Here is a 15,399-nt window from a genome sequence, read left to right on the forward strand (position 1 = left end):
GATTGAGTTGCAATAAAATTGTTAATTGAAATTTCTTTAAATAATGGCACAACCTAAAGTTATGCAAACATTTGCCTCAGATAAAAGTTCAAGTTTTCAAAGTTTTTAGCTGGGTGGAGGGCATGGCTTTACTTCCTATTTCTTGGTATTTCCTAATCTTGCTGAAAAAAAAGTAAGGTTTTTTTTTTTTTTCTGAAATGCTTAGTTCAGTGGAAACCCATCTGCGAATTCTGTGTTATAAATTTAAATTAAAAAATAGGGATATCTAATTTCTAGACAAATAATTTTGGAGTTTCTTGTGCTGCTAATTATTATAATTTTTGTCCCTTTTTTTTTTTTTTTTTTTTGAGACAGAGTATCGTTCTGTCGCCCAGGCTGGAGTGCAGTGGCGCGATCTTGGCTCACTGCAACCTCCACCTCCGTGGTTCAAGCAATTCCCCTGCCTCAGCCTCCAGAGTAGCTTGGCTGGGAGTACAGGCCCACGCCACGACGCCGGGCTATTTTTTGTTTTGTATTTTTAGTAGACACGGGGTTTCACCATGTTGGCCAGATTGGTCTCGAACTCCTGACCTCAGGCAATCCGCCCGCCTTGGCCTCCCAAAGTGTTGGGATTACAGGTGTGAGCCACCGCGCCCGGCTGTCACTTCTAAACATATAATGAAAGTAATCTGTATTGCCTTTTTACTTTTTCTTGCCTGCTTTTCCTGGACCAAAAATTAATAGGCTGTTTCCGTCCCAAACAAAGTACTTTCCTTCTAAGTATGTCTTCGTTGACGCTGGAGGGCTGCCCGGCTGAATCTTACCTATTCGTGCCCATGTTCTGCCCCCTGCAGGAGTCTGCATAAACCCAGTGCGAAGACACGTGTAAGAGTACATTACAATTACAAGTGTCATTTACGCGTTGATTATTGTTTTTGAGAGTGCTCTAAGGCCACCTCTGGGGGAGCTCGGGGCTGCCTTCCGAAACATGCGCGTCTGCACCGCGTGCCAGGGCCCTGGAAGTCAGGCTCCGCGTCGGTGCGGCAGCGCGAGGCCTGCAGTCCTAAGCTCGGGGTCGCTTCGGGCCCCCGAAGGGGTGTGTCTTCTACCGCTTTAACATGGAAGGGGCGGTTCAAGTGGCCGGGGAAGTCGGCGACTTGCAGGACCGAGGGCTGGTGCTTTGAAAGAGAGGCGGAGGCAGAGCGGGATTTCCCCGCCTCCTCTGCACTCCGTCCAATCCCTTCGCCTTCTCCTTTTCTCGGCCGGCCCGCCCGGCCCCTAACCTGCTCCAACCCATTCTGCGGTAGAGGCTGCCGGGTCTCTTTAAGGCCCTGCCGCGCCTGCGCCTTGGGCTCTCCTGACGCAGCCGGGCCGGACCCCGAAGGAACCAGCTGGCCAGCTGGCAAGGGGCTGGCTGCGGTTCCGACAGCGGCGGTGCCGGGAGGGGTAGGTGAGGGTCGCGAGGCGGCCCTGAGCTTCTGAGTGAGCGTGGTGCTTTTGGGAACGCGGGACGGGCGACCCGTGGAGCCAGGAGCGGGGCCGAGGCGCTGAGACGCGGCGGCGCGGCTGCCGGCTGGATGGGAAGTTAATGTTTACGGCGAAGTCTACTCAACGTTTCCAAGGTGAGGGGCGCTGCGCCAGGCCGGGCGGGCCGGGAGGCCGGGCGGCCGGGCGGACGGTGAGTCCGTGTTCCGCTGGCGCACAGCTGGGCCGAGGCGCGGCGGGCGGGGGCCGCCGCAAGTTTTGCTGTGCGAGCGGGGCGGGCGCGCCCGGCCCCGCCAGGGCCTAAGTTCCCTGCACTCGCTTCCTCGCCTGTCGCCGCCGCCGCCGCCCGCAGCCCTCCTTCTCGTGGGCGCTGGGGAAGAAACTCGTCGGCGGGTCTAACTGTGGCGTCCCAGGGCGGTGGAGGGACGGAGCAGCTTCGGGGGCACGTCCTCGTAAATCCCGTGGAGGACACTGACCCTGCACCCCACCCTCGAGGCCAGAAGTCGGTTCCCTTTGGGGATCCGAGGGGCGAGAGCGCTCGCCCCGCTGACTTGCAAAGTTGGCGTCTTTACTTGGCCTCCGGGATTCTGCGCATGGCGTGTCTCCAGGCTGCTGATGGGCAAGACAGATGTGCCAGGTCCAGAATGCACTTGAGAAGAGTTTGTAGCCATTCCTGAATCACCTTATGACTAGTGGGGCAAGCCTCAAATTAACCTCAGGATTTCCGGTAGGTTGGATTGTGGTGTTGGTGTTTGCACTCAAAAGAGTTGCTGTGATTTCCCTGTGTCTGTCTGTCTTTGGGGCTTCTTAGATCGTCTCATTGGCATCCTCTCACCCAAGAGTTAAACCAAGCCTTTTGGAATGGTTTCCTCGCTTTCCTCCTATCTATTGCTGGTAGAGCTGCTTTCGAAAAGAAGTATTTTCTTGAAGTGGTATCTTTTCTTTGGATTACAGTGTTGAATAATAAACTCCTTTCTTTGCCGAAAGAATGAATTCCAGTGCTTACTGAAGTTAAAGAAAAGTGATCTGCTGGTAGTTTTTAATCTTTGTTCTGAGCTGATGTAAGTAACTTTTTTTGTTTTAAAATTTTGTTAGTAGAATTTCACCAGTGTACCAGAAGCTCTTTTTTCTTTTTCTTTTCTTTCTTTCTTTCTTTTTTTTTTTGACAGGGAGTCTTGCTCTGTCGCCAGACTGGAGTGCAGTGGCGACCTTGGTTCACTGCAACCTCCACCTCCTGTGTTTAAGCAATTCTCCTGCCTCAGCCCCCCGAGTAGCTGGGACTACAGGCGCGCGCCACCACTCCCAGCTAATTTTTGTATTTTTAGTAGAGACGAGGTTTCACCATGTTGGCCAGGATGGTCTTGATCTCTTGACCTCGTGTTCCACCCGCCTCAGCCTCCCAAAGTGTTGGGATTACAGGCGTGAGCCACCGTGCCCGGCCTTCTTTTTCTTTATTATTATTATTTTTTTAAAGCTGAGTCTCACTCTGTCGCCTAGGCTGGATATATTCTCCTGCCTCAGCCTCCCGAGTAGCTGGGATTACAGGCGTACATCACCACGCCCGGCTAATTTTTTTTTTTTTTTTTTTTTTTTTTTTTTTAGTAGAAACGGGGTTTCACCGTGTTGGTCAGGCTGCTCTCCAACTCCTGACCTCAAATGATCTGCCCACCTCGGCCTTCGAAAGTGCTGGGATTACAGGCGTGAGCCACCGCGCCTGGCCCAGGTGGTCTTTTTTCTGTTCTAAAATGATAACTACGATTTCCGAGAACTTTGTGTCAAATAAATCTTAGAACTAAGTTATTGAAGTACAGAGAAAAAGTTCACAATTCTAAATGTGCAGGTGGTCTGGGGGCGGTGGCTCACGCATGTGATCCTAGCATTTTGGGAGGCAGAGGCAGGTGGATCACTTGAGCCCAGGAGTTTGAGACCAGCCTGGGCAACGTGGCAAAACCCCATTTTCTACTAAAAATACAAAAATTAGCTGGGTGTGGTTGTGTGCGCTGGTAGTCCGAGCTACCCAGGAGGCTGAGGTGGGAGGATCACCAGAGCCGGGGAGGTCGAAGTTGCAGTGAGCCTTGATCATGCCACTGCACTCCAGCCTGAGCGGCAGAGTGAGACCGTCTTTCAAGAAAAACAAAAACAAAAAACATTGCAGGTAATGAATTTTTACTAAGTGAACCACCAAAGATCAAGAAATAGAACATTACTAGATTGGAGTATGTACGTAGGAGTGGCATTGTTGGTTTTATAGGTACGTGTGTGATAAAACTCTAGTATTAGATATTGTTGAACATTTTCCCAAAGTGGTTCTACCAATTAGCAGGGAATGTTCCGGTTACCCCACATCCTTGCTGGTGCTTGTCAGTTGAAATTTTTTTTGCTAGTCTAGTAGAGGTACAGTAATATATCAGTGTGGTTTCATTTTGCATTTTCCTGGTACTGAGGTTGAGTATCTTTTGTTGACCATTTATATTTCCTCTTGTGAAGTGCCTGTTAAGTCTTTTTGCCCAGTTTTCGTTGATAGGCTTATTTTTCTTTGATTTATAATACTTTATTCTGGATATGAGTCCTTTCTAGGATATATATGTATTGCATTTTTATTTTTTTCAGTCTGTATTTTGCCTTTTCAGTTTTTTAATGGTGTTTTTTTCATGCCTGGAGATTCTTAATTTGTGTGTGTGTGTGTGTGTTTTGTTTGTTTGTTTTGTAAGATGGAGTCTCACTCTGTTGCCAGGCTAGAGTGCAGTGGCGCGATCTCGGCTCACTGCACCCTCGCCTCCCAGGTTCAAGCAATTCTCCTGCCTCAGCCTCCTGAGTAGCTGGGACTATAGGTGTGTGCCACCATGCCTGGCTAATTTTTGTATTTTTAGTAGAGACAGGGCTTCACCATGTTGGCCAGGATGGTACTGATTTCTTGACCTCATGATCCATCCACCTCGGCCTCCTAAAGTGCTGGGATTACAGGTGTGAGCCACCGTGCCTGGCCTTTTTTTTTTTTTTTTTTTTGAGACAGAATCTCACTCTGTTGCCCAGGTTGGAGTGCAGTGGCACGATCATGGCTCACTGCAATCTTGATCTCCCAAGGCTCAGGTATTCCTCCTGCCTTAACCCCCAAGTAGCTGGAACTACAGATGAGCACCACCATGCCCAGCTAATTTTTGTATCTTTAGTGGAAATGGGGTTTTGCCATGTTGCATAGGCTGATCTCGAACTCCTGGGCTCCAGTCATACACCTACACCAGCCTCAGCCTCCCAAAGTGTTGTGATTACAGGCATGAACTACTGCACCCAGCCTGAGATTCTTAATTTTAATGAAGTATACTTTATCAATCTTGTCCTTTATGGTTACTGCTTTTTGTGTCCTGTTTAAGAAATCATTGCCTAACCTGAGAATATGAACATATTTTTCTGTGTTGTCTTATAGCAATTTTATTTTACTTTTTGCAAAAAAAATTTTTTTTTTTCAGACAGGGTCTGAAGTGCAGTGGTGCAATCTCAGAACACTGCAACCTCCGCCTCCTGTGCTCAAGCATTCCTCCCACCTCAGCCTCCTGAGTAGCTGTGACTACGACTACAGGCATATGCCACCATGCCTGGCTAATTTTTGTATGTTTTGTGGAGACAGGGTTTCAACATATTACCCAGGCTGGTCTCAAACTCTTGGGCTCAAGCAATCTGCCCTCTTCGGCCTCCCAAAGTGCTGGGATTACAGGTGTGAGCCACTGTACCCATCCCCTACTTTTTGCATTTAAGGTATATAATTTAGAGTAAATTCTTGATGAATCGCAGGGGTCAAGATTCACTTTTTAGGCCAGGCGTGGTGGCTCATGCCTGAAATCCCAGCACTTTGGGAGGCCGAGGCGAGTGGATCATGAGGTCAGGAGTTTGAGACCAGCCTAGCCAACATGGCAAAACCCTGTCTCTACTAAAAATACAAAAATTAGCTGGGCGTGGTGGCGGGTGCCTGTAATCCCAGCTACTCAGGAGGCTGAGGCAGGAGAATCGCTTGAACCTAGGAGGCAGAGGTTGCAGTGAGCCAAGATTGTGCCATTGCACTCTAGCCTGGGCGACAGAGTGAGACTCGGTCTCAAAAAAAAAAAAAAAAAAAAAAATTTACTTTTTTTTTCTTTGAGACAGGGTCTCACTGTATCACCCAGGCTGGAGTGCAGTAGCATGATCTCCACCTGCTTTGACCTCCCAGAGTGCTGGGATTTAGGCATGACCCACTGCACCGGGCCAAGATTCACTTTTTACTATATAGACGTCTGTTTGATCCAGCACCATTTATTGCAAATACCATCCTTGTCCATCTGCACTGTGTGGCACTTTTTTTCATAAATTAGATAACAGTATGGTCAGATAATTTATGAAATTAGTGTAGGTCTGTTTCTGGATACTTTGTTCTGTTTTGTGTATTTGTCATCCTTGCACTAATATCACTGTATTAATGTAACTTTATAATAAGCTTTGATATGTGGTAATATAAGCTCTCCAACTTTGAGAGGTGGGCAAAGAAAGTGGGCTGTGGGCAGGGGCTGCTTTTCATCAAACACACTTCTGTTTAACCCCTTGGCTTTTAGCCTTGAGCCTTACTTTACTTTTCTTGAGTCTGGAGTCTCACAGGTGTATTAGTCTGTTCTCATGCTGCTATGAAGAATACCCAAGACGGGGTAATTTATAAAGAAAAGAGGTGTAATTGACTTACACTGCCATATGGCTGGGGAGGCATCAGGAAACTTACAACCACGGTGGAAAGCACCTCTTCACAGGGGAACAGGAGAGTGAATGAATGCCCAGCAAAGGGTGAAGCCCCCTGTAAAACCATCAGATCTCGTGAGAACTCACTCACTATCACAATAACAGGGTGGGGGAAATTGCCCCTGTGATTCATTTATCTCCACCTGGTCCTGCCCTTGACATGTGAGGATTATTAACAATTTAAGGTGAGATTTGGGTGGGGACACAGAGCCAAATCGTATCACCAGGTCAGAGTTTCTAGAAAATAAATCTATGAGATAGGAATGGTGGCAGAGGAGGGAACCTAGACTAGAGTCCAACTGTACCTTACATAAACTTTAAACCATTTACTTTCTCTTTAGCCCCATGCCTCTCCACCACTGACCCTATACCTGGGAACTCCTAGGCTCCTAGATTCTGAGCCTTTCTGGGATTCTGTGAGTTAGCCAAATCAGCTTGCTTTTTATTTTTTAAATTAAAAAAATTTTTTATATCACTTTATCTGGCAGCCTTCTGAGCCAGAATAGGCTCAGAGAGACTCCTCAGCTTGTTTCTTGATTGTATTCCCTTTTGCAGGCCAGTAGGTTCAGCCTCCTCTACTCAGTCACTTATTTCTCCATCTCTTCTTGTTTCATGGGTGCCATATCTGTTCTTATCTCTCTGAGAATGTTAAAAATCGTTTTCTTAAACTTTTCTTTCTTTTTTTTTTTTTTTTTTTGAGACGGAGTCTCAGCCACCCAGGCTAGAGTGCAGTGGCATGATCTCGGCTCACTGCAGCCACCATCTTCCGGGTACAAGCGATTCCCCATCTCGGCCTTCAAAGTAGCTGGGATTACAGGCATCTGCCATCATGCCCAGCTAATTGTTGTATTTTTAGTAGAGCCGGGGTTTCACCATGTTGGCCAGGCTGGTCTTGAACTCCTGACCTCAGGTGATCTGTCCACCTTGGCCTCCCAAAGTGCTAGGACTACAGGTGTGAGGCGCTGCACCTGGCCTAGACCTTCTTTTCCTTGCATAGTTTCTTCCAAGTTACTTTTTTTCCTATTTGGTATAGTCTTATTAGTAGAGGCCCTCCTCGGAAGACTGGTAATCCTTGGTTGTCTGTTCATGATTAACAGTGGGCTACTGAAAGCTGATGGGAAGTCCTGAACTTGTAAGTAGGACTTAAGGACGTGTTGTTTTACCCTATATTCTAGAGTCTAAAGCAGTGATTCTCAGCTTCGGCTGCACATTATAATCACATAGAGAATTAAAAAAAAAAAATCCCTGCTGCTAATACGTCAGAATCTCTGAGACTAGGTCCCAGGTAGCGATAGTTAAAAAAAATTAGGTGTGGCTACATACAGTAAAATGCACAGAATTTAAGTGTATAGTTTGATTTTTACCATGTAACTGATATAAGATGTAGAGCATGGCAAAAAATTCTAGAAAATTCCTTCATATCCCTTTCTTCTGTTTTCTCACTCCCGGCCTAGAGGTGACCACTATTCTGATTTCTATCTCCGAAGATTAGCACCAGTATTTTTTAAAGCTGCCAAGATAATTCCAGTGTGTGGCCAAGATTGAAATGATTGATCTGGGTGGATTGTTTGAGGCTGTCTCCACTGTATTTATCTTTACTTTTGTCCCAGTCATATTTTCCAGAGAGTATCTTCCAGTTTTCTGCTTGGAGAGTTGAGGTCTGGTTGTCAGTATCTGGGAACTCAGGAAAAGAGGGTTGGGTAAGGAGCCATAGAACATTTAGTATATGGGCTCACACAATCTGTCTCTGTTAGGATGCCTATGTCTTCCACCTTGTATGGTTTACCCTCTTGAGAAGAGAAATCTGTCACCTGCCACATTGAGGGTGGGGCCACTCAGCAGCTTGGAAGAAATCTGGGATTCTAACTGTTCAGCATTCACTTGCTCCTTTCTTTTAGTCCCCCTTCCACTCTTTGTTCTGGCAGTTCCTGAGCCTTTTGAGGAATCTGTGGCATAAACCGGCTTGTTCTTAGTTGTCAGCATTGCTGGCTTAGAATTTGGCCATCTTTGGCGGGGTGCAGTGGCTCACCCCTGTAATCCCAGCCCTTTGGGAGGCTGAGGCAGGCAGATCATGAAGTCAAGAGATCGAGACCATCCTGGCCAACATGGTGAAACCCCATCTCTACTAAAAATACCAAAATTAGCTGTGCGTGGTGGCGTGCGCCTGTAGTCCCAGCTACTCAGGAGGCTGAGGCAGGAGGATTGCTTGAACCCAGGAGGTGGAGGTAGCAGTGAGCTGAGATTGCGCCACTGCACCTCCAGCCTGGCGACAGAGTGAGACTACGTCACAAAAAAAAAAAAAAAAAAAAAAAAGATTTTGGCATCTTTGACTAGGTCAGTTATCCAGCTGCATTCCAGTTTCCAAAATTTTGTTGCTATCGTCTCATTCTCCCTGTCGTAATGGCTTGTGTCCTAAAAACAGAACAAACAACAGTAACACAACTTTCTTTATCCTTGTTTTAGTAACGTTTTGGGAGGAAGCAAAATTAGATGTGTGTGTGTTCAATCTGCCATCTCACCTTGGAAGTACACTGTCTGCTTTCCATTATACAGAAACTTATTGCCACCTGTCCTCCATTGTTGTCTCCTCCTTATGGGGTTATACCTTTTAAATTTCTTCATAGTTGTCTGAAAAGAGTGTCAGGAGGTAGAGGACCTAAATATTGGTCAAGCTGTCATTTCCTTGGGAGTCTCAAAATTCTTTTTAGAAGTACTCGTTGTCCCAGGATCTTATAATCTCAAGATTGGAAGTGATTTTGAAGATAATCCGGTTTAACGAGCTATTTGATACCTTCTCTAAAGGAATCGTCCAGCCTAAAATGTGAGAAACTTGTGGTAGGAGGAGATGAGTGCCTGGAGAAATGGATTGGGCTGTAGATCTCTGCAAGGGGTCTGGAAATCCATGTGTGCATTAAATGTTGCATGAATAATAGATCTTGCATATTTGTAATATATAATAAAATTTATTAAAAAGTCATAATGGGCCGGGCATGGTGGTGGCTCACGCCTGTAAGCCTGTAATCCCAGCACTTTGGGAGTCTGAGGCAGCTGGATCACCTGAGGTCAGGAGTTTAAGACCAGCCTGGCCAACATAGTGAAACCCCATCTCTACTAAAAATACAAAAAATTGGCTGGGTGCGGTGGTTCACACCTGTAATCCCAGCACTTTGGGAGGCCAAGGCGGGTGGATCACGAGGTCAGGAGATCGAGACCATCTTGGCTAACATGGTGAAACCCCGTCTCTACTAAAAATACAAAAAATTAGCCAGGCGTGGTGGCGGGCGTCTGTAGTCCCAGCTACTCGGGAGGCTGAGGCAGGAGAATGGCGTGAACCTGGGAGGCGGAGCTTGGAGTGAGCCGAGATCTTGCCACTGCACTCCAGCCTGGGTGACGAGCAAGACTCTGTCTCAAAAAAAAAAAAAAAAAAAAAATTAGCTGGCTATGGTGGTGTGCAACTGTAGTCCCAGCTACTTGGTAGGCTGAGGCAGGAGAATCACTTGAACATGGGAGGCAGAGGCTGCAGTGAGTCGAGATCATACCACTGCACTCCAGCTTGGGTGACAGTGAGTGAAACTCCATCTCAAAAAAAAAAAAAAAAGTCATGATGGTGTTATCATTTCATTTAGTAATGCTTAAATCCAATCATGGGGAGAGGTAGTACTCAGAATTTTTTATTTTGAAAAAAGCTTCTAAACTAGAAAAAGTTATGAGCTATTATTAAAGATTAATAAAGTTGTGGAGATTTTAGTGTATAGTTAACATAAAGTGAATGATAAAACCACCCATTAAAGTCTCTATTTTAAATATCTCTAATAGCTTTGTTATTCTTTGACATTCTATATTTTTATTTTCTTTAAAACACTAAGTCAGTACCTTCCCAAATGTTGCTCTTTGAGTTAGAATTTTTACCATGAAGTTCATGATGAAATAGAAATGTTGTCAATGTTTATACAATTTATTCACCTTTAAATTATATCCATCCTTTTTCTGTGTTAAAAATCCTTTTTCTTATGAAGTTGTGATTCTAGATAGTAGATAGATTTTTCCTTCTAATATTTGGCAAAAAATAAAAACCTGCGAGCTCTACATGTTGCTCTTCAAATTAATTTTTTTTTTTTTTTTTGAGACGGAGTCTTGCTCTGTCGCCCAGGCTGGAGTGCAGTGGCGCAATTTTGGCTCACTGCAACCTCTGCCTCCCAGGTTCACGCCATTCTCCTGCCTCAGCCTCCCGAGTAGCTGGGACTACAGGCGCCCACCACTACGCCCGGCTAATTTTTGGTATTTTTAGTAGAGTCAGGGTTTCACCGTGTTAGCCAGGATGGTCTCGATCTCCTGACCTCGTGATCCACCTGCCTCGGCCTCCCAAAGTGCTGGGATTACAGGCGTGAGCCACCGCACCCGGCCTCAAATTAATTTTTAACAAGTTTTATAAAATACAGAAGAAGCCTGCTTCTCAACTGCACAAAATCCCCATTGGCCTTTTCTTCCTACCACAAGTTAGTAACAGTCAGTCATGTGTTGCTTAACAATGGGGATATCTTCTGAGAAATGAGTTGTTAGACAATTTCACTGTTGCATGGACATCGTAGAATAGACTTAGACAAAGCTAGATAGTAGAGCCTACTACACACCTAGGCTATATGGTATAGCCTTTTGCTCCTAGGCTACAAAGCTGTACAGTATGTTATTGTATGGAATACTGTAGGCAGTTGTAACACAGTGGTACTTGTGTATCTAAACAGCAAAGATACACCAAAAGTACTATATTATAATCTCATGAGACCACCCTCTGTTTTTTTTTTTTTGAAATGCAGTCTCGCTGTGTCTCGCAGGCTGGAGTGCAGTGGCGCTATCTCAGCTCACTGCAACTTCTGCCTCCTGGGTTCAAACTATTCTCCTGCCTGAGCCTCCCAGTAGCTGGGATTATAGGCACACACCACTACACCTGGCTATTTTCTACATTTTTATTAGAGACGGAGTTTCACCACGTTGGCCAGGTTGGTCTTGAACTCCTGACCTCAAATGATCCACCTGCCTCAGTCTCCCAAAGTGCTGGGATTACAGGCGTGAGCCACTATGCCCAGGCAGGGACTACCCTCTTATATGTGGTATCCATTGACTGAAATGTTCTTATGCGGTGCATGACTGTATTTTACTTTTGTGTTTGTATATAAAATTCAAGATATCAATCAGATGACATGGGGAATTTTTACTGTCTCTCATGGTGTTACGGTAGTCCTTCCTCATTGGAAGAATGTAGATTAATTAATTGTTGTTAGAACCTGTTGATTGTGACCCCCTAAGTTTGCTTGCAAAGTGTCATCTCATTTCTCACTAGGTATTGCTACTAGCCTGGTATGTTTATTTTGCATTTTTAGCGGTTTACTTCAAGAGAGCTTTCTCTGCTTGTACTGTTTGCAGTTTATCCTTTTAAGTGGCCAAAACCAATGTGGGTTTAGTGCCTTGTTCATTGTTCTTTGTGCTCATCCAGCTCACACAGTTAAACTCTCTGAAAAGTGTTCCCTAAAGTTAGTTAAACTGGCTATTATCTGGGTTTTTGTTGTTGTTTTTGCTATTTAGTGTCTTGTAAGTTTGTTATCAGGACTCCTCTTAAGTAACTGCTAGCTCCTTTGTTCTTGAAAGAGACCTTGATGAGAGATAGGAACAAAACTTGCTTTATTATGGATAATGCTTTTTTTGTTTGTTCATAAGAAAGCGTAAGCACTGAGATAGAAGGAAGGATGGGGATTTTGTCTTTTGAGTTGGTGCTCAAATGATTATTTGCTGTTGTCTTTGGCCTGAATCTTTTGTATGTCAGAAATGAATCCAGTGTGCTCATAAATTATGCTAGTGACTTTATCAGAACAGCATTAGCAGATACTGTATAAAAGTGTAGCTTTAATGATTAATTATATAATATATTTGAATGAAATACATGAGAAAGGTAGAAGAAAAATGTAATATCTTCAGGCATACCAGAAATCAGGATAGTTTGGAAAACTGAGCATAATTTGATGGTGAAAGGACCTTGAAGTAAATTGAAAATGAATTTTGGGGATAAGTCATGGACAATGTAATGTCTTTGAATACAGTAGTCCTCCCTTATCTGCAGTTTTACTTAACTGTGGTCAATTACAGTCTGAAAATATTAAATGGAAAATTCCAGAAATAATTTATAAGTTTTTTTTTTGTTTTCTTTTTTTTTTGGAGACAGTGTCTTGCTCTGTTGCCCAGACTGTAGTGCTGTGGGGTGATCATGGCTTACTGCAACCTTGACCTCCTGGGCTCAAGCAATCCTCCCACCTCAGCCTCCTGAGTAGCTGGGATTACAGGTATGTGCTGCCACACCTGGCTAATTAAAAAAATTTTTTTTTCTCATAGAGATGGGGTCTTGTTATGTTGTCCAGGCTAGTCTCGAATTCCTGGGCTTCAGTGATCCTCCTGCCTCAGGCTCACAAAATGTTGGGATTACAGGCGTCAGCCACTGCACCTGACCAATTTAATGAGTTTTGATAAAGTTATACACCTACGTGAATCATTCCTATTGTGGTTGCTTTAGTTAATCCCCATTGTTGGGATTTTTTTGTTTTGTTTTCAGAGATGAGGTCTTGCCCTGTTTCCCAGGCTGGAGTGCAGTAGTGTGATCATAGCTCAGTGCAGCCTTGAGCTCCTGGGCTCAAGCGATCTTCCTGCCTCAGCTTTCTAAGTAGTGGGGACAACAGGGTTTGTGCCACCGCACTTGGCTAATTTTTGGGGGTCTTGCTCTGTTGCCCAGTCTGGAGTTGTGATATCTTTTACCATAGATTAGTTTTTCTTGTTCTTGAACTTCACATAAGTAGAATAACAGTGTGTTTTCTTTTGTGTCTGCTTCTTTTGGTCAAAATAATGTTTTTGAAATTCATCCATGATCTTGTACATATCAGTAGTTCTTTTTAATCCATGCATATTAATACATTGTATGAATATAATACAGTTTATTTGTCCTGTCTCCTATTTGGCTATTATGAATAAAGTAGCTATGAAGTTTTTTTTTTTTTTTTTTTTTTGAGACAGCCTGTTGCTCAGGCTGGAGTGCAATGGCACGATCTCGGCTCACTGCAACCTCTGCCTCCTGGGTTCAAGAGATTCTCCTGGCTCAGCCTCCCGAGTGCTGGGATTACAGGCATGTGCCACCACATCCGGCTAATTTTGCATTTTTAGTAGAGATGGGGTTTCTCCATGCTCGTCAGGCTGGTCTTGAACTCCTGACCTCAGGTGATCTGCCCGCCTCGGGCTCCCAAAGTGCTGGGATTACAAGTGTGAGCCACCATGCCTGGCCCTTTTTTTTTTTTTTTTTTTTTTAAGATGGGATTTCGCTCTTGTCGCCCAGGCTGGAGTGCAATGGTGCAATCTCGGCTCAGTACAACCTCCACCTCCCAGGTTCAAGTGATTCTCCTGCCTCAGCCTCCCGAGTAGCTGGGATTACAGGTGCCTGACACCATGCCTAGCTAATTTTTGTATTTTTAGTAGAGACAGGGTTTCACCGTCTTTGGCAGGCTGGTCTTGAACTCCTCCTGTCCTCAGGTGATCCACCTGCCTCGCCCTCCCAAAGTGCTGGGATTACAGGCATGAGCTAATGCACCCGGCTGCTATGAAGTTTTGGCTGTGAGTCTTTTTGTAGACATCCACTTTCATTTATTTTGGGTAAATGAATAGTGGTGGAATTACTGAGTTGTAGGGAAGATGTATGTTTAACTTTAGAAGACAATGCTAAACAATTTTCCCCAAGAAATTACACTATTTTACATTCCACTCTGCCATCTATAAAAGATCTAGTTGAGTGACAAATCAGAATTGAGTTTTAGAAAGATTATTCTGGTACAGTGGGCAAGCCAGGTGTGGTGGCTCACGCCTGTAATTCCAGCACTTTGGGAGGCCGAGGCGGGCAGATCACAAGGTCAGGAGTTTGAGACCAGCCTGATCAACATGGTGAAACCCCGTTTCTACTAAAAATAAAAAATTAGCTGGGCGTGGTGGTGTGCGCCTGTAATCCCAGTTACTCAGGAGGGTGAGGCAGGAGAATTGCTTGAACCCGGGAGGCGGAGGTTGCAGTGAGCTGAGATTGCACCATTGCACTCCAGCCTGGGCGACAGAGCGAGACTCCGTCTCAAAAAAAATAATAAAAAGAATATTCTGGTACAGTGGGGTATAAGACTTGGAATAGGTAAAACACACAGTAAAGTAATACACTTGAAAATTGATGTATTCCGGCCAGGCGTGGTGGCACATGCCTGTAATCCCAGCTACTTGGGAGGCTGAGGCAGGAGAATTGCTTGAACCTTGGGAGGTGGAGATTGTGGTGAGCCGAGATCGCGCCACTGCACTCCAGCCTGGGTGACAGAGGGAGACTCCGTCTCAAAAAAAAAAGAAAAGAAAATTGATATATTCCTTATCCAAGGAATTGGTAGGGAGGTAGATAAGCTTATGGATTCTAGCGCTGTAAGGACATGGAATCCTTAGACTTGATATATGGGGTGAGGATAAGGTAGGGATCAGGTGACCCCTATGTATCTGTTATAGGCTGCTGGATGTTGGTATGACAATAGAGTGAACACTGTGGAGGAAAAGATTTAAAGGGAAGGAGTGATGAGTTCCATTTTGTTTGTAAGTAGTAATTGGGGGTAAAGGAAGTATGAGATATCTCTGGGAGTGTGTGTAGGAAGGATGGAGTGGAATTGGAATGTTGGGGACCAGTAACATTTAAGAAATGAGCTGATGAAGAGTCTGCATAAGAACAAAAGGAGTAGCCGCTATAAAAGGAAACCAAGGAAAGTGATTTAACAGAAGTTAAAAGAATAGAACTTTGAAGAGGGAGGAAGGGGCTGCAATGTTGTTAGTGTGAGTAAAAATACAGACTTCTCGCCAGGCGCTGTGGCTCTCTCCTGTAATCCCAGTACTTTGGGAGGCCGAGGTGGGTGGATCACCTGAGGTCAGGAGTTCAAGACTAACCTGGGCAACGTGGTGAAACCCTGTCACTACTAAAAATACAAAAATTAGCCGGGAGTGGTGTCAGGTGCCTGTAATCCCAGCTGCTTGGGAGGCTGAGGCAGGAGAATCACTTGAACCCGGGAGGCGGAGGTTGCAGTGAACCAGGATCGGGCCATTGCATTCCAGTTTGGGTGACAGATCGAAAAAACA

At 45.0% G+C, this 15,399-nt stretch overlaps 1 protein-coding gene across 14 annotated transcripts in view; it reads left to right on the top strand.

The window, feature by feature from the left end:
• Nucleotides 1-1,307: 1,307 nt before the first annotated feature.
• The window catches only part of EVI5 (ecotropic viral integration site 5), a 277,795-nt gene continuing 263,703 nt past the window's right edge, over nucleotides 1,308-15,399 (top strand). For 9 of the 14 annotated variants that reach the window (XM_063696981.1, XM_055352262.2, XM_063696995.1 and 6 more), the window contains exon 1: nucleotides 1,638-2,191. In XM_063696981.1, the coding sequence (XP_063553051.1) occupies nucleotides 2,150-2,191 (42 nt within the window). In that variant the 5' untranslated portion in view covers nucleotides 1,638-2,149. Of the gene's footprint in view, nucleotides 1,602-1,637; nucleotides 2,192-12,436; nucleotides 12,555-15,399 lie in introns of those variants that run through there. The other 5 variants (XM_063696986.1, XM_063696988.1, XM_063697007.1 and 2 more) reach the window with 5 other exon arrangements.

This window comes from Gorilla gorilla, chromosome 1, assembly GCF_029281585.2.
Source record: "Gorilla gorilla gorilla isolate KB3781 chromosome 1, NHGRI_mGorGor1-v2.1_pri, whole genome shotgun sequence".
Lineage (NCBI taxonomy): Eukaryota > Metazoa > Chordata > Mammalia > Primates > Hominidae > Gorilla > Gorilla gorilla.